The sequence below is a fragment of the Corvus hawaiiensis genome, chromosome 4 (assembly GCF_020740725.1).
Source record: "Corvus hawaiiensis isolate bCorHaw1 chromosome 4, bCorHaw1.pri.cur, whole genome shotgun sequence".
In the NCBI taxonomy this organism is placed as follows: Eukaryota; Metazoa; Chordata; class Aves; order Passeriformes; family Corvidae; genus Corvus; species Corvus hawaiiensis.
Genome location: NC_063216.1, coordinates 13,805,546 through 13,831,701, shown reverse-complemented (window position 1 = coordinate 13,831,701; position 26,156 = coordinate 13,805,546). Strand labels below are relative to the sequence as shown.

Here is a 26,156-nt window from a genome sequence, read left to right as displayed (position 1 = left end):
TTTATATTTTAAAAATTATTCCAGGCTTGTCAGCTATGTTCAGAGTTTTCTTTAATTTCATGCTATTTCATGCTCTCTGCTGATTATTTTTGTGTGTCTCTGTGAACCTTGTTAAAATAAATTGTTGCTTTTATGTGAAAAACAGCTCCCAATTTAGCCTGGCAGGATTGTTTATAAGAATTTCCCAATACACAAACAAGATGCTTTTCTTCCATTTCCCTCAGTATAAGGAGAAGCTTTAATAATACTGCTGTGGGTTGGTTATATGTAGTCAGAATGTGACATGAATCCATGCGCTTGTTCAAAAATACTTGATATGCACAGATAAACTCCAGTGTGTCAAAGTAAATTACCAAGGGTAAGTAAAGGAATGGTATTAAAAATCCACCCCAGAACCTTATTAAAAGGATTTCTCATGCAGAGATACTCAGAATCATCAGTTCACTTTTTTCAGCCACTTTTTTCTTACGTCTCAGAATTTATAACTGTTGCTCTTTTGTCCCACTCCCTGAACAGGAGAAACCAAATTTTATGTTCCCAGTCAGCCATAACATGTACTGGGCTTACAGAATATAAACCCCCACTGTATTAGAAATATTGTTAACCAAGTTGCTACAGTATGTTGTCCAGTTGTATGCAAAAAACTTTATACAAGAACATTTCTCTTACGGTTGTCAATATCATCTTGCGTTTTAAACCACCATTCTGGTGCTGTGTCTTTTGGGAACATTCTGCCTCTGCCCTTTCAGGCAAAAAAAAAGGATGGGAAGAGGGGAGAAAATTGAGACTTTTTATTTAGCTTGGTCTTAGAAAGGAGACAGCACATAACCCAGATGAAACAACCTACTCAAATTATTCATCAGGTCCATTGGTTTTGTGCAGCTTTGATCCTGTGCAGGGCTAATTTCTGACATATACATGCAGCAGGTTCAGCATTTAGAGCTGAGCATGCCCCAAAATAGTGATTTTTTTTTTTTTTTTTTTTTTTCACTCCTCTCTCCCTGAAGAGAGGTGCAGATCATAGGCTTAGGGCTTTTGCAAGTGACCTACAGCTTTCCAGAGCTCTTCAAGGCACAGATTCCCTAGAATTTCTTCCTATAGTTGTGAAGGCTGCAATTATTGATTCGGGGGAGGGAGGAGAGCCTGGCACTTGAACAGAGCTGGAGTAGCCATAGACCAGGGTTCAAGATGTAAATCTGGATGTGTCTCTGTGGGGACTTCCTTTCTTAGGCTCCTTGAGGACCCCTGGGAAGTAAATTTGTTTTCTCATTTTCAGGTGTGCAGGGTGGGGGGTTGATTGTAGTTTCTTGGGCTGGTTTTTTCTCCTTATACTTGCCTGTTCTCTATATCTGCTGTGAAAGTAGAGCTGAACCCTGAGAACTGAACATTTTTACCTTGGATAGTTTTAGTACAGCTGTAATGCTGCAGTGCTGATTAAATCTCCGTTTGCAATTAGAATGTGTACATGGCCATGGGAGAGACTGGTGCCTGAGAAGTGAAGAAAGGTGAAAAATTAGGCTGAGTTTCTCTTCTTTAAGATGGTTTTGCCATCTAGCAGTAGACTAAAATCAGACTGGTTCCTAAATCAAATTGTTTCATGATGAAATGAGCCTCTTTGAGGAGAGAGCTTCATTTCACGCTGCACTGTGGAGAGTACTGGCCTGCGCTGGAAAGATTTTGATGGGTGAATTTTGAGTATGTGTTTGTGGTGTTTGCAGTGCTTTGGCATTGACAGATGATCCTGGCAGCCAAAGGTGAGACTGGCTGACCCTCCCTGAGCAGTTTCCATGACAACCTAGCGTTTTTGAATAATCTTGGTTTATAGGAAATCTTTTCCTCCCTTGCCTTTCTCTCAGTGCTAGTTTCTCCATTTTTGGTAGGGTTTTTTTAATCATACCATAGAGGAGTTTTACTATTTCTTGTAAGATCTGTGAATACAATAACACACACACATTCCAATTTTGAAAGACTTCTCCACAGTGTTTCAGGAAGGGGTGGTACCTTAAAATAAAATTATCTCTTTTTCTAGTACCTGATAATACAAATCAAAACAGTGAAGTAAACTGAGATGCAGGCTTGTAGCAAGGTTTTAGTTCCCTCAGTGCCTGGTGAAAGTTTGTAAATCCCTGTCCCTCAAAGAACAGGAAGGCAAAGTAAGTTACTCTTTCTGAGCACCCAGGTGAGACTCAGGTCTTCTACTAGAGAGTTTTTACTTCCTTGTGTCGTATTCTTGGTAATTTACTGTTCTTCTGCACAACATACTGAGATTTCTCTTTTTCAGTATTGTGTGTGCTGCTTTTCTGAGTTTGGCTGTGCTGCATTTAAATGATCTTTTGATGGCTGCAAGACAAACCTGAATTTTCTTATAGAAATGAGTTTGTCATTGGAGTTATATTCTTATTAGTGCTTGAAGATCTCTCTGTCCATGTGCTCAGCTTCTCTCTTTGCCTGTAAGGAGTTTTACTTGTGTCTTGCAGTTGCTCCTGCCAATAATGAAATGTGGTTTAAACTGAGAAAACCAGTGATGACTTCAGCTGAGCAAGGAGGTGTGAGTTTCCTCAAGAAGAAAAAGCAGTGCTTCACACTTTGATTTCAGCCTTGCTTTGGCCATTCTGTTCTCTTCCAGGAAAAGGGTCTTTATATTGCCCATGGATGCTCACATCCTATTTCCCTTGCAGGCCTGGAGGCAGGAACCAGGATTTTGCACTTGCTTTTGCAATTTAGGGCTGTCCTCTGCCTAATGTGCTTTGTCAGGAATAGCCAGGATCCCGATTTGACAGACACCTTCATTCTTTAATTTCTTTTAAAGGAAAGAAGAAATATATGATTAATTTCAGATGCATGTTCTTTTGCCTTTTTAGTTTTAAGGCTGAGCTTAGATGAAAAACTTTTTTTGTATTGTCATATCAGGGACTCTTTCACAATAGTGTCTTTAAAACTGGGGAAGAACATTTAGGAATTAAATGTTTTGGTCAAATGTGAAGTATTTCTATTTGGGATGTATTAGTAATCATGATTTCTCAGATACAGGGAATGCATTATATATGTCTTAGGTCTAGCACTTCTTTTGTATGCATTCCTGAGCATGTGTCTGTGTAGCTGAGCAACCACTAATGGCTTTAAAGTTCAATAACTTACAAATGACTGAGGCCTGTATATCATTGAGAAGATGTAATTAATTGTAAAGGTTAGAAGGGCATTGGACTTAAAGCTGTGCCGTTGTTGTATCTGCATGCTTGCTCTGCTTTCCCCTTTCTCCCCCTTCCCTTGTCTTCAGCTAGCACACAGATTTAAATTATTTAGAATTTTAATAGTGAATTTTTGAGGCAAGTATTAGTTCCAGGACTAATGTAATGCACCATCCATGAGCTTGTAATCCCAGATTTCAAAGTGCTTAATAAAAGTAGGCTAAAGCTCTCAAAAGTAAGAGTCTGGAGTAAGGCTTATATGTCCATATTTAGACAAGTAAGGGACTTGGCTTTCAAAAAATTTCAAAACATCTTGAATATCTTGTGTCTTGAGGCACTGCTAAAAAGAATCTTGAGCTTAGTCCACAAGTTGAATGGTTTAGAAAGAGAGGGAAAATTGCTTCAGGTCTGCATATGTGTGCCAAGGTCAGAGTTCTACCTACAGCCTCCATGCATCCTTTGAAAGCATCTAAGCCAGCTGAGGTTTGAGGTGTTTTATATGTTTGTGACTGGTTCCAGTTCTCCTAGTAAGTGCTGATAAACTGAAAAAAAAAAAAAAACCCAAGCCAAATACAAAGTTATGCTTGCATGCAACCTGCATTGTCTTTTTCTGCCTTTTTATTCTTCTTTTGAAATACAGTTCTGTACTCGCGATATTCTCTCCCTCATGCTCATCATCAGAGGCTCGATTTTTCTTAGAGAGGCAAGGCAAGAAGTCTGGAGATCCTGCTGTCGTCTTAGCTTTTGCATCATAACTGGTCTTTGGAGTAGAAGTGAACAAAATTGGTTGATTTTGTCATGTCCTGGCAACCTTGAGTACCCTGAGCATCTTCTGAGTGGTTATCAGTGCCTAGCCAGGTAAACTTTGCACAGCTGGTGTTTGCCACAGTTTTGAGACCACCTGGGGTTCTTTTCCCTGGCTGTTATCAAGGCGGTAATGGGATCAGTCTATAAATAAGCCCAGCTCTTGCATTTGTTAGTTTTGCTATTGTCAGGACAAGCCTGAAGGAATTCAGAGTGATCTTTCCCTCAACCTGCCTGGAGGTGTGGTGCTTCTCTGCTGCTCTATTTCTTTTTCCTGAGCGAATGACTGCTGATCTAACTAAGCAGCTGAGGTGTTGGTTTGCAAATGTTTGGGTAATAGCTCTGAAGTAAGCTTTAAACTTTTTATTGCCTGGTTGGAGGGCTGAGAGCTGATGTTTGATGGAGGGATTGGAATGCTGGCCAAGCCCCCAGATAAAGACCATGACATTCTTAGCTCTGGGTTCCAGAGTACAACAGGAGTTAGCTGAAAGCCAGTCATTTCCCAGTGCTGAATTAAAGCTTAAACACAGTGGGTTGTTTGACTAAACAACAGTGTTGCAGCCTGAAAGCAGGATACTGAAGCTGTTGAAATGGGTCGTCTTTGGGAAGAATAGGAAGGTCAATTGGTCAATTTTATGGGTGAGTTCGAGCAAGGGCATGGTAATACTGAACTGAGTCTTTCCGGAGACCTGACTTTGGTTCTTTGAAGTAACTGTCAACTTCAGTCAGAGCACACAAATTATTTTTAGGGATTATGCCTTACACTTTTTCTATATGTGGTAGATGATCTATATGTTTTGAACTCTGATGTTAGTGCATTTGCTCAACTTTAGGTTTACTTGATAATGCAAAAAAGTTATCATTGTTCAGGGTTTTTAATATGTTTGTCATTGTTTTGTTTAAAAGGCAGGTTGGACGAATGACTGCGAAGTTGCTAAGAAAATGTAGGGATTTCTTTCTTCCTTGAACCTAAATTGTTGGTGTTAGTTATGTACTATTACTTTCTATGACCATAATGCATCTGTATGCTTAAATCAATGCTGAATTGTTTGTTGTATTTAGTATCAACAAATACAGGTGTACATACAGACTTGTGTGTCAAGATTAGTTGCTTCTTTACAAAAACCTTTCTAACAGGCCTGTTTTCCATTGGCTATGTCACATGCTTTACAGTATTTTGAAGGATACATAGACATGTAACTACAGGTTCCCCCTTCCTGATTAATTAATGTATGAGAGTTACTCACTGGAAGAACAGTTGAGTAGTGTGTACATATATTTCTGACCACAAGGTGTTTCAGGGCAGAGGATCCCAAAGCTGATCTTAGTCCATTCTGGACTACCAATCAGAAACACTTGTAATGATATACTCAACTTCAGTTGTTGAAAGGTGCTGTTTCCTGCAGCACTGTGAAAGTGTCTTACAGGCTTGTAACACATTGAACTTGCTGTAAATGAAGCAATGGCTGTTTTGGCATCTGTCGAAGGATTGGCATGCAGTGAGGTTTCAGGTAGCATTGACATCAATTACTGTCTTTTTTTTTTAAAAAAAGTTGGCATTAGACACCAAAATTCTTCTTTCATCACCAGCTTGCTTACTTCAGTTGTTGCTCTTTCAATTCTTCTAGCTCTTATTTACACCTCTTACACATCAAAATCGAGACATGGACACAATGTGGCTTGGCGATCGCTCATTTTCACTGCATTTTCATGCATTTGTTTTCCTAAACCTTCCCCACCCTCCCCCTCATCCCCCATCAGTCCCTGCCAAAGCCTGTCCTCTCACTCTTTGAGGAGAGCCATTGCACCACACTTTCCCTGCAATTATGCATGCATTTTTCACCTTAGCTCAGGCTTCCTTCGGGCCTGAGCTGCTCTTATCTCCCTAAAACTCCAAACTGATAAACCGGTTTAATTGGAATGGGGTGTGGTGGTTGTTTATCCTTCATTACGTTGAAATCTGGTGACATAGACTAGAAAATGAAATGAAAATTAATTGGATTAGACAGTAAGTGCAACTCATTGGTAGTACCATTAAACATGCTGTGTTGCCTATTTGAAAACATCTCCTGCAGTGCAAGCTGATTTTAGTTATTTATTTTGATTCTGACTGTTGACCCAAAAGCCAGCAAGGCTTTTGTGTGCTTTAGCTCAAAATTGCTTTATAAGACACTGTTATTTATCTTCATGTCTTCAATAAGCTTGTTCTTAACAAATGTGGGAGAAGGTGGCAGCTCTCCTGGTCTGCATGGTCATTGCACAGTGGTCTGTTCCCAAATCTGACTCCTCCACTAAGAGTTTCTCAGAAGAGGTTTACTTGTGGTGTTCTACATTACATTTTTTCCATTTATCAGGGGTTGTTGAAACATGCAGCTTGTTTGTCATGGCTGTCCTCTCACCAACAGCAGCAAACAGTCAGTAAAATATCTGCATAATTGATTTCTCATCTAAGAGGTTGCAGGCCATCTGTTGATTTGCATAAAATAGCAGCATAGCTGTTGCATATCTATTCAGTAATTTGGAGGGAACAATATGGACAGAGAACACGTGCAACATGATACATTCTGAGAAAGGAAATGAGTGCTGAATTTTCTCTGTAAACACATCTGACTTGTTAGAAAAATAAGCAGAGACATTGTGAGCAGCTTCACATTTGAAGCCTTGGAATGGAATTCTGTGCTGGTGCCCAGCAGTTTGGTTTGGTCCTGTGAAATCGAGGTAGCTAGACCATGTTGTTGGGAAAGGACACTCAGTTTCTCTATTTACAGGCTTCTTGCACAGTGTTTGCAAGGTGTTTGTGTTTGTCCTGATCCTGCAGGTGCCACTGCATTGCTGCTCCTGGCCCGCCGGACAGACCTGAGGCGCATTTCCTTGGACACCCCCGATTTCACAGACATCGTGCTCCCGCTGGAGGACATCCGCCACGCCATCGCCATCGACTTCGACCCTCTGGAAGGATACATCTACTGGACGGATGATGAAGTGAGGGCCATCCGCCGCTCCTTCCTCGACGGCTCGGGCAGCCAGTTTGTGGTCACCGCTCAGATTGCACACCCTGATGGCATCGCCGTGGACTGGGTGGCCCGGAACCTGTACTGGACGGACACCGGCACGGACCGCATCGAAGTCACCAGGCTTAATGGGACCATGAGGAAAATCTTGATATCAGAAGACCTGGAAGAACCCAGAGCTATTGTACTGGATCCCATGGTTGGGTGAGGAGCTGTTTGTGAGCATTTTTAAAAATATTACTCATGCAAAGAAGATACCTCTGTCTGCTTCTAGGTAGATAATGGGATGTGGTGATAAACTTCTGAGCCTTCCAAATGAAAATACTGGGATTCTCTGAAAGTTAAGGCTCCAAGGCACAAGGATTGCTTCTCTGTTTTGACCACCTGGGTAGTCATCTTATGTGTCTGTGTTGTATTATTTTTAAAAATATTTTTGTGAACTGCGTGGATCTGCTTTTTTATTCTAGCTAATAGCGCTGGTTATATTGTCTTGCTGAGCAGACTGGTACAGGAATTTTGTGTGCTTGCATGCCAATTATTTCTCAATGGTTTGGCCATCCTTACGTAGGTAAGGAAATATTTTTGGTTTAGAAATGTAACTTTCTGCATGCTATGTGGTTTTGGGGAAGAGTAGCCCAGAAGAATCTGTAAGAATATTTGAGGTTTGGATTAATAAGATTTTGTTTCCTTTGCAGGTACATGTACTGGACTGACTGGGGAGAAATCCCAAAGATTGAGAGGGCAGCACTGGATGGCTCAGACAGAATTGTGCTGGTGAACACCTCGCTTGGCTGGCCAAATGGATTGGCACTGGATTATGCAGAAAGCAAAATATACTGGGGAGACGCCAAAACAGACAAAATAGAGGTTTGTAATTGCACCTGCATTTTTTATTCCGTGAAGTTACAGAATGTTGTTTTGCTTTTATAAGTGTTCATATTCTGATACAGCTGGGAAAGGATGAGGATATGGTGGTTGAGTTGTGCTTTAAGAAACAACTCTGTCCTTCTCAGCCTTTGGGCAAGTTACTTGCTATATTTCCCTCATTTTTTGTGTAAAATAGAAATTATATCCATGTAGTAGAGCTCTCTTTGTAAGAATGCGTGATAAGGACTTGTTAAATAAGTCAGTTCTTAGGTCATCAGGGGAAAAAGCTTTTTACTGGGATTAATGTTTGTCGTTTAAAAAGTTATCTTTCATTCTTTGCACTGCTCAGTTTAGAGCCTAGCAAAACATATTTTAAAGAAATAAATCTTATTTCACATATAATCGTTTGTACTTCCAGAAATCCTCTATACTTTGCATCTCCCTTGTTTTATTAGAGTTTCAGCAAGGGCATAGATTTTCCTTTCTTTCTGACATGTCCTGTTGAAACTTCTAATTTAAAAAAAAAAAGGCACTTTTTCTTCTCTCCCACACTGAAAATCTCATATTTATTTTGTTGGGTAACATTTATGAAACAAATTTGACATTTATTATCTGTCAGTCTTTGAGAAAATAGTATTGTTTAGTATTTGATCAGTTTGCTGTCAAAAGCTTTTGTTGGAAGCAGAAGACTTGACTGCTATGTAGCGCCGTCTGCCTTTGCTATATCCTGGTAGATTTGCCTTCCTTTGATGAATTACAGCTTTCCCTGTTCATTCCTAACCGTCGCAAATAACTTTTAGCACTTATTGTATTAGGCACAAACGTATCTTTTCTAGACTTACAAAGTTGTTTTTACTTACTTGTAACTACAAATAAGTCAAGGTGGAGTCATAGTCGTGTGCTGGAAGGTCACATAACTGTTACTTCTCCTTCAGAGCCAAAAGTAACTCCAGTCCTGCAAGGTGAGTTGCTTTGAAGCACTCCTTCGGAGAGCCTCAGGGAGCAGTTTTCTTTGTCCTGAAAACAAGATTTATAGTCTGTAATTCACCTAGTATTACACCAGCTCTGAGAAAAGAGGAGAAAATAGTCTTAGGGATGTGTAGAGATTTATTTATAACAGATTGAGCCCTTCAGCTCTGATACTGTCTCAGCCTTGAATGTATTTTGCAAAAGGAAAGTTAGGCATTTTTCACCCTCATGTTTGCCAGAACACTGAGATTCCATATTCATTAATAATGATTCTATTCAGTGCTGGATCAGTTTGTGGCTGAAATTTTCATCTAGATCAGTCATGAGCTCACTGCTGCAATTCTGTCAAACTGGCTAGAACACATCATAGAATGTTTATGCCAACATTACAGTGTCTGTGGCAGGACAGAAGATATCTGATTTGGCACAGAGGTTTTTGGGACAATTTCCATTTCATTGTTCTTAAATCAGTGTAAGCCAGCGGAATGAATTTGTTCCAGGTAGTCATGTAACATCTGTGCAGGGCATCAGAAAAAATTTAATACCCTAAGCTTTCAGAATTACTGGTTATTTTTTCCTATGAGTCTCTAGGTGTTAGAGTTATATTACTGCTGCTGCTTTTCTTAAAAAGTTAATGTTTGTTAACTCTTATCAACGTGCAGTAAATCTTGAAACAGTCTGGCTAAAACCTTTAAAGCAACAGAGAACTTTTCCCACAGTTTTTCTTCGGTGCTTTTGGATTTTAGATTTGTTTGAGGATGTGGGTTTGTATTTCTTAATTCCTGAAGGTGTTCGTTTAGGCATATGTGACATAGAGCTATCAAGTTTTGTATAAGGTGACCAACACTTCCTACACACACACACCTTTTTTGACAGAAGAAATCGGTCCTTGTAACTAATGTGAGGTGGTGGGTGCAGAACAAACAAAAGCAGATGTGGTAAGTTGTGGAAATGGTTGCAGATGTTAAAAGTTTACATGTGTTACTGGGAAGACTGGGTAAGTTGGTGGAAGCGGATTCCACTGCAATTTAGTGGCAAATAGAATTGCCTCTGAACTACAAATCACTGAACGGTAAATTGCTGTAGAAGGAAGGAGTCTTCTTGAAAAAAGTTCCTGTATGCATTTCCTTTGTTATGCAGTTCTGTGAGTATAAGTGTTGATTATTCTCTGAGAAAGGATACTGGGATGGGTAGACCTTTGGATGGAACCCATACAGCCCCTCTTCTCCTGTGTTGAGGCCATTCTGTCATGTTCTTCCTTAGATGCAATGCTGCTGCTTGCTAACTGCGCTTCAGAGGGGCTAAAAGGGGTTGAAAATCAGTGGCCCCTGGTAGTGATCAGCACATGTTCAATGTGGCTTGTGCAATTAGTAAAGCATGGAAGGGCTCTATAGGATGAAGTGGAGGGTGTCCATCCAAGAGAATGGTTCAGTCTGAAGTAGATTTTTTTTTTTTTATCCACACCTATCATGATTTAGGGATGGTGCTCCTCAGTTTAGTTCTCCCACTGAGACTCTCCAAACCACACACCTCTCACTTCCTCCAACAGGATGGAGAGGAGAATTGGAGGCACAAAAGGCAAAGATCACTGATTGAGATAAGAATAATTTACTGAAAACAGCGATAAGAAAAATAGCAGTAACAGCATAATAGTAAAGACAGAAAGAAATTATTCACACAGAATATCCCTGACGACAGACAATAATGGATGGCTCCCTCTTGCCCTGCCACATTTCCTCCGTTGAAGGAGCCCCTTCTCCCTGGAAGAGTCCCCTTCCCCCACTCCCAGCAATGACTTGAGGTGATACAGAATAATGTCCAGGTCCTGGCCATGCCTCCTCCTGGCTACTGCAAAAATTAGTCATGTCCTGTCCAGAACCCAGACATTTCCTACCCCTTATTTTATACCATGTACATCATGCCCAGGCCCTACTCCTTCCAACCATATACATATATGTGTATACACACATACACACACACACGAGTACAGCTCTCATTTCTGTAGTCAGTGGCCATCTCCCCCAAGATGTCTGTTGAGTTCATTTAGTCCATGGCTATGGGTTCTGTCCATCCCAAGTGTCTCCCAGAGCAGGAGGACTGGTGTGATGTTGGCTGGTTGCAAGTTACATAGCAGCTCATGACTGGTGTATCTGGAGCAGTCCATCCTCATTGTCCATGGGAGTTATAGCATGCAGTGGCAGTGTCATTCAGCAACCAGTGTTATACAATTCAGCATCACAGATTGTTCTCACCCAAAAATCAAATCTCCCTCAGGTGCCCATTGTATTTCCCCATCCCTCTGCATCACCCACCAAGTGCACCCCAGTCTTTGAGCAAAAACAATGCCACGGATGGGTTTGCCTTTGCTGGAGGCAGGACTGATCCAAATTGTCTTCCCTAACACATTCCTCATCGGCACCACAAGGACTTCATCCCCTTCTACAGTATGTGGAGGTTTTGATTGGGCAGGGCCAGCTCGACTGGTAGAGCCTCTGGTGTTAACTAGTGAGGTGGCCTTTGCTAAATGTAGATCCCTATCTTAATCTGTGATAACTAAAATATTCCTAATGTTTCAAGTCTTTCCATTTGCTCACACTGCCTACTCTCCAATGGCAACCAGGAATCTTGAGGAGATTTGCTACACTTTCCATGCCTTCACCATCCATTTTTTATATCAGTGTAATAGAAGATGCTTTGGCCTTCAGCAAATGTTCTACACTTACATGTGAAGAAAGGAGACTGGCATAAGTGCAACAAAGAAGGGTGTTTGTGACAGGATCCAAAGATGAAACTTGGAACTGGACATAAAGGCATCAGAATAAATGCCTGGTTCCTGCTTTGCTTCCTGTGTTTATATGTAGTTGAAAAGGGGAGGGTAAAAGCAGGAGAAGCACATTTGTGTACTTGCCTCTATTGCCTTTAAGTAGTTTTTCATACATGATTTTACATACTTACTGCTTTTATCATTCTTTACGCCTTTGCATGTGGGATTCCTCAGAACCGTTATTTAATTGCACTGCTACCAAACTGAATGTAATTCTTGCAAGCCACATTTCTGGTTTGTTTGTGCTACATATGAGTTTTTACTATTTATTTTTTACCCACCGATTCATGCTATGCTGTTCTGGAGCCCCCAGATGATAATAAAGCATCAGCAGGGGTTAATGGAGTCTGGTAGGGGGTACAGCAGGGAGCTTTTGTTCCCATTTTATCTGGCAGCCTGCAGCAGGCAGAAGCAGGCTGTGGCTCAACAGCTTCGTCATTTATCTCGGTCAGGTTTCACTGCTGATAAACTTCTATTGAAATGGATGGCTGCTATTGTGCTTACCAGTGGGGAAGATTTCTCATTGACTTGCTACAGGTTTAAAGCCTTTTCCTGCCGTGCTATGAGGTTAAAAATGTATGATCTGCTCTGTTGAATTGATCTTGTGTTTTCCTGCTCTAGTGAATATTTGTGTTCTTGGCACGTACACTACCTGTTTTAAGGCATAGGTTGGTTTTTTAAATGGTCAGCAAAGCTGGTATTGATAAAGCAATTATAAATGGCTGCATGCATGTGTGGCTGTGTGTGTTGAGGGGAAGTCATGATGATATGGCTGATTTCTCCTAGTTTTTCGGTCTTTGCTTCTTTTTTCTTTATTCATCCTCTCCTGTTCTCCATTCTCGGAGCCAGAGATGACACCCACTAACACCTACTAGTGGTGAGAGTAAAGAAAGGATCTGCCTCCTGCTCAGATCTCCAACCATTATCTAGTGATTTTTGAGTGCAGCTCTAACTTGAAGTGTTTGTGCATTCCCAAATCTTAGCCGTGCCTGGCATTACTGTCTGTAATCCTCATGATTAGTATGGAAAGTATTACATCGTGCTGTTTTTCAGCTTAAGTACGCACAAGCGTTCAGAACCTAGCCTTGCTGGACAACAGAAAGCAGATGCTGCTAAGACTTTTTAGAGCACAGAAATCTTGAACAGAGAAGACATTTTTGTCTTTGACCTAGGAGCTAATAGTTTGGCATCTAGAGAATGCTCCAATTCATATTCTAATCCTGAAATTGCAGGGCTACATTTTCCTCCGATGACAACTCCCTCAATTTTACTGCCACCCTAAGAAGGAAATTTTGTTTTCTGAGTGTACACCATTTATTTTCTGACTGAGAATTTTTGTCTCGTACATTAGTCTTTGTACTGTGAAATGCTGATGACTTGCAAGCCTGGTTACTGATCCTACCTCGTCCACCCTACTTGAAGCACAGGTTTGAAAATTGAGAAGCAGAATCCATTGTATTCCTAGCTCTGAACACAGCTGCTTTTGTGTAGTTGCATTAAACTTCTGCAGGTGTGTATATAGTATATATCAAGTATATAGTCTATTTCAAGTATAGTTGAAACAAATACTTGAAGTTGCTTTGCTGTTTACTTTTGGTTTGGATAGTTGTGGCATTCGGGAATTTCATTCAAGAAAAAAACAAGTATGTGCTGTAGAGGGTAGGGACAGATCCCTGTACTCCATCCCAGTTTCAGAAATTTAAAGCTTACTTTGTCAGGGTATTTCCAACTATTTCTTAACACCTGCTAAGCATGTATTAAGAAAAAATAGATAGTTTTGAAATTAGTAGTAGAGTAAGGATTTATTTTTTTAAAAAAATAAACAGTATTAGTTTATGCTTGGTATAATTTTCATTTGAGAGGTTTCTTTTGAACTTCTGAATGAATCTAAAGAAGAATTAAATTTTGTGATACTGACCAAGATAGTAAAACTGTATTACAAAGCAAACAAGTGACAGCCACAGACAACACATTAGTAAGGTCTCTTGGCTGTCGAAGAGCTGGATACAAGAATTTGAGTGGTCTCTTACCATGGACTCTAAATGCTGAGTCAGAACCTCCTGGCATTGTAAGCTTGTTACGATTAAAAACAAAAATTCTTTTTTTTTGCTTTGGCTTTTGAACATGGTGCTACAGAATTGTCACTTAGAGATGTACCTTTTCACAGAATCATGGAGTTGTAAGGGTTGGAAGAGACCTCTAGAGATCATCTAGTCAACCCCCAGCTGTTATAATGCAAAAATAAAAAAGAAGAAACATTTAGAACATCCATGCTAGTTTCAAATCAGGAGCATTAAAAGTTACCTTTTTATTACTTTTGATAAATTGAGACTACCTAAACGAAATTCAGATGTGAAAAGTGTGATTTTTGAGACCTTATATTACAAGCCACTTGTGCAGAGGAGTTCTCCAAGAAGTCCTGAGGGATCTGCTGTTGACAGGCTGTCTTGCTTCCTGGGACAGGGATGGGTTCCGAGCACCTTGTAACACAAAGAGACTACTGAGGGAAGCTTTTGGAACTCCTGCTCAAGAGTAACCTGACTCTGATCTGAGTACTAAACATGGTATTTTTCTAAGAAGTGAAACTACTGCCCTAAAAATTATGTGGAGAAGACTTTGACATTCAGTTTTCAAATGGTTCTTGTGTCATAGATCTACAGTTCATCCTGAAATATCCATAGTGGGTTTCATCTCATGAGATGTAGATACATTCAGCTCAGTTAAATTCCCTTATGTTGCCTTTATAAAAAATGTTGGAAATCAGCACTTCCACACTGTAAATGTTTAGAATTGATTAAATGAGTCCTACTCTAAAAGCCCCTCTTTTTTTCTGTTACCTCTAAAGAGAGCCCGGAACGGCCGTGTCAGAGCCAGGTGCCCACACTCGAGACACATTTGAGCAGAAAGTTGTGCTGACTGCTCACACTGGGAATTCAGAGATGTTTCTTACAACCTTTGCTAAAAGATGAGCAGTCCTGGTTTGCCACTGATAGCGCTGAAAGCCTCGTTGTCCCCATGGCCCAGCGTGGAGCTGATTGGAGTATAACTGTTGGATCTACATTCATATGTCATACATGCTTCCCAGATTTTTCACACTGGAGATAGGAAATTGTATTTTGGTTTACGCAGGTGTCTCACGTAGAAAGTAACATGCCTCTACTAGTAGCCAGTATTGGTTACCTAAGGGAAAACACAGAAATCCCTCAAACCAACACAGCCAGGGCCATCAGCTCACCTGAGTCTGACATACTTAAAATATTTCATGGCAAGCTGGGGAGCAATGTGAAGAGATATTGAGAGATACTGAGCTGTCATCTGTGTTTCTGATTCAGCTGAGTACTGTTTGTCAGTCCACTATTATCCCTTACTCTCCAAAATTCTGGCTTTTTTTTTTTTTTTTTCCCCTCCTGTTCACAAGCTAAGTTGCATTACGGTAAAAAACCTTGTACTGATCTTGGACCTGAGCTGCTTTGGAAGTATTCACCTGACCTTGCAATCCTTCTCAATAATGATTGAGCTTTCTTCACACAGGTTTCTTCCTTTGCTGTGAGGTTTTGTAGTCTTAACCTGAACATCTCTTCTGGTCCCATGCATGATCTTGTAGCGTGGCAAAGAGTCTGTGGAAAAAGGTGGAAAGCCAGGCTCTTGGACGTGCAAGACCCTTGGAATTTAAGTGATTTAGCAAATAGGAGCAGTTGAATCAACTTTAAAACTTACTGCCACCAAAGGTGAAAAGTATCTCGTAACTGGCTGAGTCTCTCACTGGACTATTCCCTGAACCACTTGGACTTGGTAAAACAGCAGAAAACTTTCCACATGTTTTCTCTCTATAAAAAAGGCAATTATAGTCACTTATGAAGGAGTCTGGAACACATCGGGTTGGGTAGAGAACAAATGAAAATTAAGTTTCTGGGGCAAGGCACTGAAAGAAAAAACCTTGGGAAAGAAGAGTACAGAGGCTTTTGCCCATATACAAGAGCATCAGGAGCTGTTATGCCAAACTTAATCTTGTAAAACTGTCCCCCCCAAACCCACTGTGAGGGTTCGGGTTAGTCTTGGCTAGTCTGGTTTACATTCTGCAAAGTGGTGTGTGTAGCTGCCCACATGTCTTAGTTGCTAAACAGTAAGTTGCAAAATGCAGTCATTAGTTTCCTTTGTTGCCCCCACAGCCTATGCCCAGGTAACAGAACACTCCCTGACTGCTTCCACTCCACCCTATGGATTACATACCAAAATTAATCTCCGTAGCAAAGCATTTTTAGTCACCTGTTTTACCACTGAATCTTCTCAGAAGAGCTTCTTTTTTCCTTGTGAAAATCTCTCTTCTCATCTTACTCATCAATTTGACTCATTTTTTTGTCTTAGCCTGTTCTTTACAAATGCAAGGGGTTTTTTCTGTTGCATGAGATTGCCTAGGAGATGTCATATGTGATTGTCACAATGGTTCTAAAATCCTTTCCTTGCCTACTTGTCACTTTATCTGACTTGAGCCATTTCATTAAAAACTGAACCAATTGTTTCTAAAATTAAATTCCGTTGCAGAGAAAACGTTTCTGCTGTTGGCATTGATCAGTGAGCTAAGAAAGTTGTTCTGTTGTGAAAGAAATGAGCTTATAGCAGTGTCTATAGCCTGATAGAAAGGATATTTATGAAGTTAATCTCTATACTGTTTGTACATACTTATCTTCACAGCAGTCCTATTAGAAATATTATCCATGCTCAGAAAAAATATATTTTGAATTCTGTGGAAAAATTGTTAGAGCTCTAAAAGAAACTGAGGGTGTTGAGGAACTGTTAAATTAGAAATTGTTAAAGGCTATTATAAAACAATTAACAATAAGAAATTTATGGAGTTGTCTGGAGACATTTGGCTTCTGAAGCAAATCCAAAGGGTTCCAGGGATCCTTTCTGCTGATTCCTCAGGATTTCACTGCAATGAAGAGAGGACTTCCCATTTCATTCCTTAATGTTTTAGAATTGAGGGGGAATGCTGTTAACAGTAAGTAAATGACACTGACAGAGTAATTTCTTCAAACTTGGTTGAAAGTTTCAGTTCTTCACATAAAGAGGGTATAGTTGATCAAGACTTTTTTTAGAGGGAAGACTAATAAAACTGGAAATTTAGACAAGATATCTCTTTGTTTCTCTCTTAGAGCAGCTGTTTTGTAGTAAATACATGTATTAATTATATGATACTGCTGCAGCCATAACAGTAAAATCATCCTGAAATCCATAGTGCGTTTCATCTCATGAGATGTAGATACATTCAGCTCAGTTTTATGTTGCTTAGAAAAGTAAGTTGAAAATACATTGTTCTCAAACCCAGTTTAAAAAAAATGCAAATATAATGATTAGAAGGCATTCTAGCTGTCTTTTAGAGTTATTTTTAAGAGATGCTGCCCAAGTTTCTTTTTTTTTCTTGAACCAAATAAATCTAGTGAGTGTAGTGTTGGTTTTCACTTTCCTTGTAAAGAAAGATTCATGTACATTTAGGTAGACAATGAACAGTCATATCCCTGATTCACACTGCCATGAACTGAGTTGTTATTTGTTGCATCAAACACCATGTGTAAGTATCTACCTGTGGATAATCAGGGCTGAAGTAGCTAAGCCTTGAGTGTGAGTATTCCTAAATTATTTCAGGTCTAATGCAAGCCTTGCTCAATTATGTTATGTTGGAATATCTGGGATATTTGTTTTGAATTCAGTATTTCAGGGTGTTTTACAGTAATGCTTCCTTGCAGTCATCTTAAGTAGATCAGTGTTAATGATCAAACTCATGAGAAATTTGCCTTTTTACCTCATTGTTTTAAGTTGTATCTATTCCTGTGGTGCATTAGCATGACCCGTGTTGAAATTGTGAAGGTGGAAATGCTTCCTGATGATTTTCTGCTGTTTTAAACTATTGGGAGAAACCCAAGTTGTCATTGGAATGAGGTAAAAATTGAAGGTCTGCTCAGGAAGAGTTTACCTTTTATTTTGGTGACATTTGCTTCTTAGAAACCTGTGCCAAATGTCTGGGGTTGTGTGCATGCTGTAAGATAAACCGTGACTATATATCCAGAGTATATTTCAACATGTTCCAAGGAAACAACAAGCTAGTGTGTTCTGCACTTGCGGGACACATGACATGCAAAGCATTGCCACGGGGTCAGAAGGCTTTCAAATTCCTTATCCTTCCAGAAGAAAGATGAATGCTACAATTGCGTCCTTCCTGTGACTCAGTGAGGGGAACTGCTTTCCAGCTGTGGTGCTTGATAAAAATTTTGTAGAGCTTGGGCAGCGATGGCAGTAGAACTTGAGCAGAGCAGTTGAGGTCCTGCATATTAAGTGGGGTCTTCTGGCCTCTCTGAGGATCAATAAGATGGTGCTGGTAAAGATGCTGAAGTTCAGGAACCAGTTATGGCTAAGGTAACTGTCATTTGTCCAAAAACAGACTGTTGATTTTAAAAATTGGAGCTTAGGTTCAAGTATCTGAAATTAGAGGAGCTTATGGATTTTACTGGAAGAGTTGTTTGTTTTAGGGGGAGTTGGGTTTTTGTTTTACTGATGTGTGTCTGTGAAAGAAATAATATTCTGGCAACATCTTGTAGTGTAGCTGGGGACTTAACAGTCCATCACAGAGGCCTATTCCATGCTCATAAGTAATATATTTTTGAAGGTAGTGTTACCAGGTGTTGTTTATAAATTTTCATTGATTGTTGACTTCCTCTGCTCCTGTCAGCCAGAGAAAGAGCTTAGCATGCATGATATTTAACCTGTTCCCCGATCATTTACCACCACATCCAAAAGTGGACCTGGGAAGTTACAGGTCTGTTAGTCTTATTGCAGCCCCTGGAAAGAGTTCTCCTAGAAACCCGTGAGCCAAAGGAAGCAGGTAATGGGGAAAAGCCAATGCAGGTTTACTGAGGGCAAGTCATGCCAGTGTGCTGCTGTACAGTGAAGGCAAACAGGATCCTGGGGTGCATCCATGGGGACATTGATCATCCCACTCAGTGCTTGTCAGGCCATACCCAGCTGTGTCCAGCTCTGGTCCCCAGAATTCAACAGAGATGCAGGGAGAGTGGAGAGGGCCTAAGGGAATGAGAACCTGCTCTGTGAGGACAGACAGAAGGGGTTTGGCCTTTTCTTCATGGAGAAGAGAGTGCTCATACTCTTCCAGTACTGAGGGAGGAAGGAGGTTCTCCAAGCATATGGAGCCACATGGAGAGGACAGGGGCAACTGCTGCAAGGTGCACTGAGGGAGGTTTCATCTTAATATAAGAAAGAAATACTTTACTGAGGTGTGGAGTCCCTCCCCATTACTAGAAGTTTTCTTGATCTAACTGGACAGGATGCTGGATAATCTCATCTAGGCTTCTTTCTCACAAGAAATTGGACCAGATGATCTTTCAGGGATTCTTCCAGCCTGGCCTGGTCTATGATTCTGTGGTTCTATACTGAAAATTCAACTGTGCTTATGAGTTAAGATGAAAGGTAAGAGTTTGCACTCTGTCACCTTCATCTCAGTCTTGACACCTTGTAGGACTGGGCTCTTATGTTTGGTATTGATCTAAGTATAGCCCGATAGGGACAGACGCTTTCAGTGATGAGCATCTCCTCAGGGCTGTGCACATGAACCAGTGCACATCTGCTTAGTCTCTGCTGCCACCGGCCTTGGTGCACTGGACCTGAGGGGACTGCTTGTCTGCACAGTTCTGCCAGGGTCCCAGCAAAAGCTCTAAGCAGTTTCATAAATGAGATAGATTTAATGATGGAACTCTAGACTTAGAGCAATCAGGTGACAAGTTTAAACTACCATACATTCAAATCCCATATTATCAAAAAGGTAAATTCACTGCATTAGCCTATCTATCACAGTGATTACTGGTATTAGGAGTGAATTGAATGCAAGGTATCTGATAACAAAAAAGACCCTCAGAATATGTCACTGTGCGTTCCAGTCTGTAACTTTAAATTAGAAGTAATGCTTCAAAGTTGTTATTGTTCCTACAGATCACTAACTACAGCATTTTAAAATGTGACTACATTTTCAGCAGTAATTCACTTAGTTTGAATAAGCTGTATTTTCGTGAGGCTATAGGTTTGCATTCATTATTGTTTTAGGATAAACAAAGCCCTTATTCTACAAGCAGGATATCTGGTATTTTTTCTGAGGCCGTTCAATTTTTGCACTTTTAAAATTTTTTTTCATGGAACTACTCAGTCTTTCAGTAAAGGTGGTGTTTGTGGTTCCACCACATCTGTTTCCTGTTGTAGCCTATATTCTCAGTGTGATTTGCAGTATTCAGAATGGCCTCAGAATATGAAACTCCCACCACATTGTGGTTAAAAGCAGCATAAACCTCTGGAGTCACTGCCTCGTAGCAGCAGAAGGTGGGTTTCTTTTATGTGGGATTCTGTGGGGATGCATTTCACTGTGAGGAGCTGGGGAAGGGGAAGAAATCCGTAAAGGAGCATGGGCTGGGACTTGGTTGTTGTCTGAGTTTCAGTATGTGAAAAGATGATGCTGAAATCCCTTGAAATTGGTTGATAAGTGATTGTTCCTTTTTTCTTTATTCTCCTTGTGCGTATCCTCCCTACATCCCTTGCCACTTCCCTTCTGCCTTACACCAGACTGTTTGATTCTGTAGCCAATGGATGTAGTTCTGTTGAAATCACCTAACATGCAGCCAAAGTCAGTGCAGACAACATGGTGCCATGGAAATACATATATATGTATATATATATATATGTGGTGGTAGCTGGCTGCTAGTGGGCAGATGTTTATATTAGGCAACATTGTACAGATGTGGTCAGGTGAAACTGCAGCGGGAGCAGAGTGGCAGGTATATGTAAGTACTTTCAGAAAGGTGCGTGTTTTGTCTAGGAGATGTAAAACTGTCTTTCAAAGTAGCCTTTATGTGTCAAAGCAAAAACTAATTAAAAGCAGATACGTAATCCTTAAGTCCTCCTCTTTTCCTGACTCTTCAGTATAGGGGTAAGCTTATTTGAACAGCTCTCACTTTAAAGTTTGCCAGAGAAAGTTCATCTCACACCACACACCTTTCAACTAATTCTCTTTGCTGGTAGTTAAGCACTCCATTAAATAGAGGATTTTCTTTCTTTTATAAATACAAGGCAAAAAATGTAATTGCTAAAAATGCTACTTTGTGATGGTGATGTTTTATTGCTTGTAACTGTGTGGTTTTAGTTGGTTCACTTTGTAACAAGTTCATTTTGTGTATCTTCTTGGTCTGCTTAGCAAGCACTAATTAGTTGCAAACACATGGCTTATCTCTGCAGTTTAAGGGGGAGGGGGAAACAAGTCACCGCAGACAAGTCATCTATTTTTGAGATGCATGTGCATTAGTGCATTTGTAGAAGCATGCTGTATACTCTGCTAGACTGAAGGGTTTTGGTAAGCTATTTCCATAAAGTAACTATGACCTTTCTTTAAAAGTAAATCCAGAGCTTATTCCTACGAACCAGCAAATATGCAGAGCCCCATTTGATTTTTCTGTAGGAAATGTGCACATAAAGATTCGGTTCCCATTTTAATATACTAAGTGCCAAAATGTTGGGAAGTTTATGACAAGGAATAATTTTAAGGAGAAATTGAATTATTGTGAAGGTTATAGCATTTCTTCCACTTTTTTTTTGGGCATTTTTAAGTGTTTTATTAATGTGTACATTATACTGTATGCTAGGAAAGGTGAGTGCTTCAGTTCTGTTTCTCCGTTCCTTTCCTCTCTCCTCATATGTGCCTGGGTAGGAGTTGCTCCAAACTAGCCTTTACATTTCTCATTATCTGGGAAGATACTCTGGCCACCAACTACCATCAGTCTAGTCTGAGTTACTAAGCCAGTTGATCCTGAAGGTTGTCATTGCATAAGTCTTTGGGTTTGAGCCGTGGGGAGGACAGGAAGTCATATAGATTTGTTTGTGGCTATCTTAGTTTCATAAGTGAGAGAGATTTGAAAACAGTGGTTTAATAAATCACTCCTTTTCCAGTCCTTTACTTAGAACATCCCTGGATGGTGGGAAGGATGTTTTAATGTTTCAGGGATTAGTATGCTACCTTGGATTTTGTGAATCACATTGTTTTGGAAAGCTTTTATATCAAGGTTGGTTGGGGGTTTTTTCTGGTTTTGGAAGAGTGGTATACATGCTGTAAACTTAAGCTGTAACCTTGAAACAAGTAGAAATACTTCAGAAGGATTTTTTTTCTGAAAAAGTGAGGCACTGAATCTTTCCTAGGCTTCTCTTAAAACACGGGACTCTTTACTCCTGTCAGTATGGTATTTTACAATTTTATAATAATACTTGGCATTCATAGGGCACTTGATCACTTGAACATGCATACATATGTTTAATTAATCCTTTCAGTGCCTCACTGAGGAAGTTAGGTATTACTCCTTTCTAGCAGTGGAGGAAAATGACACAGTAAATTCAAGTGTCTTGATCAAAGGCATGCAATTATTTACAGACTACTGCTGTTCCTTGTAGTAAAAAAATTACTGTACTTAATTTTGAAGAATGGAAAACTGGTTCCGTATTCAGACTGGGGAATATAAATATATTCTGTAGATCTTCTTTACTCTTTGCCTCCCAGTATTTATGTGGGGTCTCCTCTTAATGCTCTCTGTAATCTGGGCAAAGCGCACTTGGGAGGGACTGTGAACTGGAAGATGCTGAACCAGATCTCCTTGGCCATTACAAACTTGTCTTCATTTGTGTAAAACACAGTGACTCCTCTGTAAAACTAAACCAAAACTCATGTCAGAAATGAGAGAGTTGTAACAGGAGTAAGTATTATTACGTAATAATAGTTCCCAAAGCAAAGGTAACGAGTCTTGTGTCATAATTTCACATTACAATCTGCTTATGAGACTAGCCTTCTAAATAAGGCTTTTAATAAACATTGTTAATAAACAGTGTCTTCTTTTTTTATTAGGGCGCTGTGTAACATTGATAGCATTATAATGGATAGGAGATTATTTTTTGATTTGAAGTCTAAGCGTAGAGCAGCTAGTTTGTTCGTCTGCCAAATAGTGGCAGATTTATTCTGTATACCAAAAAGTTTGTGTTTGTATCATTTATAGGTCATGAATGCTGATGGAACTGGTAGGAGAGTCCTGGTGGAGGACAAGCTGCCTCATATATTTGGATTCACTCTGTTGGAAGACTACATTTACTGGACAGACTGGCAAAGGCGCAGCATTGAGCGTGTGCACAAGCGCACAGCAGAGAGAGAGATCATCATCGATCAGCTGCCCGATCTGATGGGCCTGAAAGCCACCAACGTGCACCAGATCATCGGTGAGTGGTCTGCTAGTCAGGCAAGGGAGAACAAGATAGAAAATGTCAGCAGTGCTGTTCTGCAGAGTTTTAGAAGTGGGCAGAATCCAGTCCTATTGCACGATAACTGCAGGCTGCAGCTTGATGGGGTGGGTTAGGTCTTCTCTGAGTTCTGTAGCTTGGAAGAATAGCAAGCTGAACGTGTGCTCCCAGTGTGCAAAAGCGCAGAATGAGCCAGTTTTAGTCTGTTCAGTACTTTTTATGTTAACACTAGAAAATTATCTCTAAAAGTATCTAGAAGTACTTCCTGCCCTGTAGCGTCTGTGGTTTAAAAAAGCAGCATCTAGCTTTAAATTGCCTATCCTAAGCTATCCAAGCACTGGTAGCAGTGTAATTGTAGCATCAGAGAACTCAGCACAGTACCTGAGTATCCTGCTATGTGGATAAGGCTTGCAGCTTCTTGCTGTCATGTCTGGATTGTACTGCAGGAAACTAGTCAAATGTAGTTGAGATGTATCTTTGTGTGGCTGATGCCCCAAGGTACATGGCTTTAAATGCAGCCCTCTTTCCATCTGTTTGGCCAGTTGAACTCCTTTGTACCAAGCCTCCCTTGGGAGTTCAATTTCCAGCATGTGGAGGTACATGAGTGAGTATTGCAAAGAGCTGCTTCACTTGCATCTTGGAGAGAAGAGACTATTGAATGGATGTGGAAATAGCTCTGCAAGTTTTTTTACGTGCAGGAGTGCAAGGGGGTATGTAGCTGGAACAGTGTACTGTAAAAGGCAGCAGAACATACACTTACCATGCATTCAGTGCTTGTGCTGTGAATTGGGATCATCAGTAGCTGCTGAAGCCCAGATCCCTTTCCCTAATGCTGGGTTTGTTTCATGGCATAAGGAGAGCAATCACTGGCTTTTCCAGCCAAGGAGAGTAAGGACTGTCTAAAGGATTACAGGAAATGAATGAAAAATAATTTGATCAGAGAATACAAGGAGAAAAACTGCATGTATACTTGGAGAACACATAGTGTTGCTGATGCATGTGAGGACTAGCTTCACCTTTCACTGCAGTCAGTTTGCAATGCTTGCTTTTCCTCTTGCCGCCTGCTTAGGTACAAACCCCTGTGCAGAAGACAACGGCGGCTGCAGCCACCTGTGTCTGTACCGACCACAAGGCCTTCGCTGCGCCTGCCCCATCGGCCTGGAGCTCATCAGTGACATGAGGACCTGCATCGTGCCAGAAGCTTTCCTGCTCTTTTCTAGGAGAGCAGACATCAGACGCATCTCTCTAGAAACCAACAATAACAATGTTGCTATTCCACTCACTGGAGTCAAGGAAGCCTCTGCTCTGGATTTTGATGTGACAGACAATCGCATTTACTGGACTGACATTTCTTTAAAGGTACAGATTTAGTCCATATTGGCTATCAAGCTGTTACAAGCTTCTTGAGATGCTTAAGAGTAGTTGATGAATGGGGTTTACAAATTTCAAGGGATATGTAGAAGAGTTTAGTTTTTAATTACATTTTCTGCAACTTACTTGAGACCTGTGCCAACAATAATTCATGGACTTTTGCAACTGAAGAATTACAGTAGTTAAAAACACAGAGTTTGAGCGAGTCTGCAAGAGGTGACTTGGCTGAACTCCCTAGGCATGGTATTCTTTTGAGCTGTGTAAGTAATACAGGTGAAATCTGAGATACAGACTTCCCTGCTGTGTGCTGTCACAAACTGGCATAATTAGCAGGTTGTGTTCAAACTAAGAAGTAAACAAAAATCGTGGGTTTTGTTAGCTTCTGGTTGGTTGTGAATATGAGGAGTGTGTGCAGATAGGAATATTGAGGACATAGAAAGGTATCCCATGTTTGCCAAAAGAATTCTGTACTATTCTAACATTAGTCCTTTACTTTCAGGCTTATCAGGGAATGCCTAAGCTCTAATATATTATTGAAATGGAATTCTGGCTGTATCTGCTATGACAGGCTGATCCTGATGGCAAAGAGTTAAAAGAAGTCTTTTGAATAAAAGTCCAAGAAGAGATCGTGCCTAGTGAAGTTAAATTCAGCCATCAGTACTGAAGCGCTTAAGCTACTGAGCTCATCAGTCGTTTGGTTGTTTACTTCTATTTGCTGTTCTGTCCTGCACTTTTTTTTAAATAACACTTTAAATAGTGTTCCATGCTATAACATTGATGCTTTTGTGTAGTCCTGGGAGAGCCAAAATATTTCCCCCTCGAAGTTGGCACTGAGTTATTAAGGTCACTTTGTCATGTAGATGCTTAATTCAACCAGTCTAGTTATCCCATTTATTTCCCCAGTGAAATGCTATTGTAATTGACACAGAATACATTCACAGAGCACAGTAAATCATTACTTCTGAATAGCAGCATTGTTTGCTTTGCAAATAAGTAGCATATTGTAAGATCCTCTTTCCTATGAGATGTCTGAAATCTGAAAGTGTTTAAAATCCAACAAAGAAAACAAGCAGCCCAGTGACAGACTGGTAAAATTTCTAATTTGCCTGTGTATCTTTGTATCCCTGCAGACCATCAGCAGAGCGTTCATGAATGGCAGCGCGCTGGAACACGTTGTGGAGTTCGGCTTGGATTATCCCGAGGGCATGGCTGTGGACTGGCTGGGGAAGAACTTGTACTGGGCTGACACTGGCACAAACCGGATCGAGGTGTCCAAGCTGGACGGGCAGCACCGCCAGGTGCTCGTGTGGAAAGATCTCGACAGTCCCCGGGCACTGGCACTGGACCCTGCTGAGGGGTAACTTGCTGATTTAATTCTGTGTTTATGAACAGTGAAAAACAACATTGTGATGCTTCCTCTAGGGCATGGTAGTTAAGCACTGCCTGTAAACCCTGAGAGAACTGAGCTGGGGAATACAACCTGGTAATTTAGAGAAATATGCTCTTAATGTCCTGAATAATCATTAAAAGTACCAAAAACAAGAATAAAAATCAGAGCAGCTCATTAGAAAGGAGTTTATATTTAGTTTTTTAATTAGCCACAGAATCAAAGTAGTTTTAGGTTTATGGACCTCATTAATCAGAAAAGGACTATAGCATTGAAAGGAATATATTTATCGTTTTAAAAATTAGGATTATTTTTATTACAAGTTAGGGTCCAATAAAGGTATTAAGTGACTTAATTTGAGGGTGAGGGAGTGAAGTTTGTAGTCTGAGCATAAGGAAGATGTTTGTTTCTTC

The 26,156-nt window shown here is 40.4% G+C and overlaps 1 protein-coding gene across 2 annotated transcripts in view; it reads left to right on the top strand.

Moving 5' to 3' along the window:
• Window positions 1-26,156, top strand: part of LRP6 (LDL receptor related protein 6) — a 121,311-nt gene that overhangs the window by 62,884 nt on the left and 32,271 nt on the right. For both annotated transcript variants that reach the window (XM_048300958.1, XM_048300957.1), the window contains exons 6-10: window positions 6,811-7,207; window positions 7,699-7,870; window positions 22,748-22,964; window positions 24,055-24,344; window positions 25,487-25,713. In XM_048300958.1, coding sequence (XP_048156915.1) covers window positions 6,811-7,207; window positions 7,699-7,870; window positions 22,748-22,964; window positions 24,055-24,344; window positions 25,487-25,713 — 1,303 coding nt within the window. The remainder of the gene's footprint in view (window positions 1-6,810; window positions 7,208-7,698; window positions 7,871-22,747; window positions 22,965-24,054; window positions 24,345-25,486; window positions 25,714-26,156) is intronic.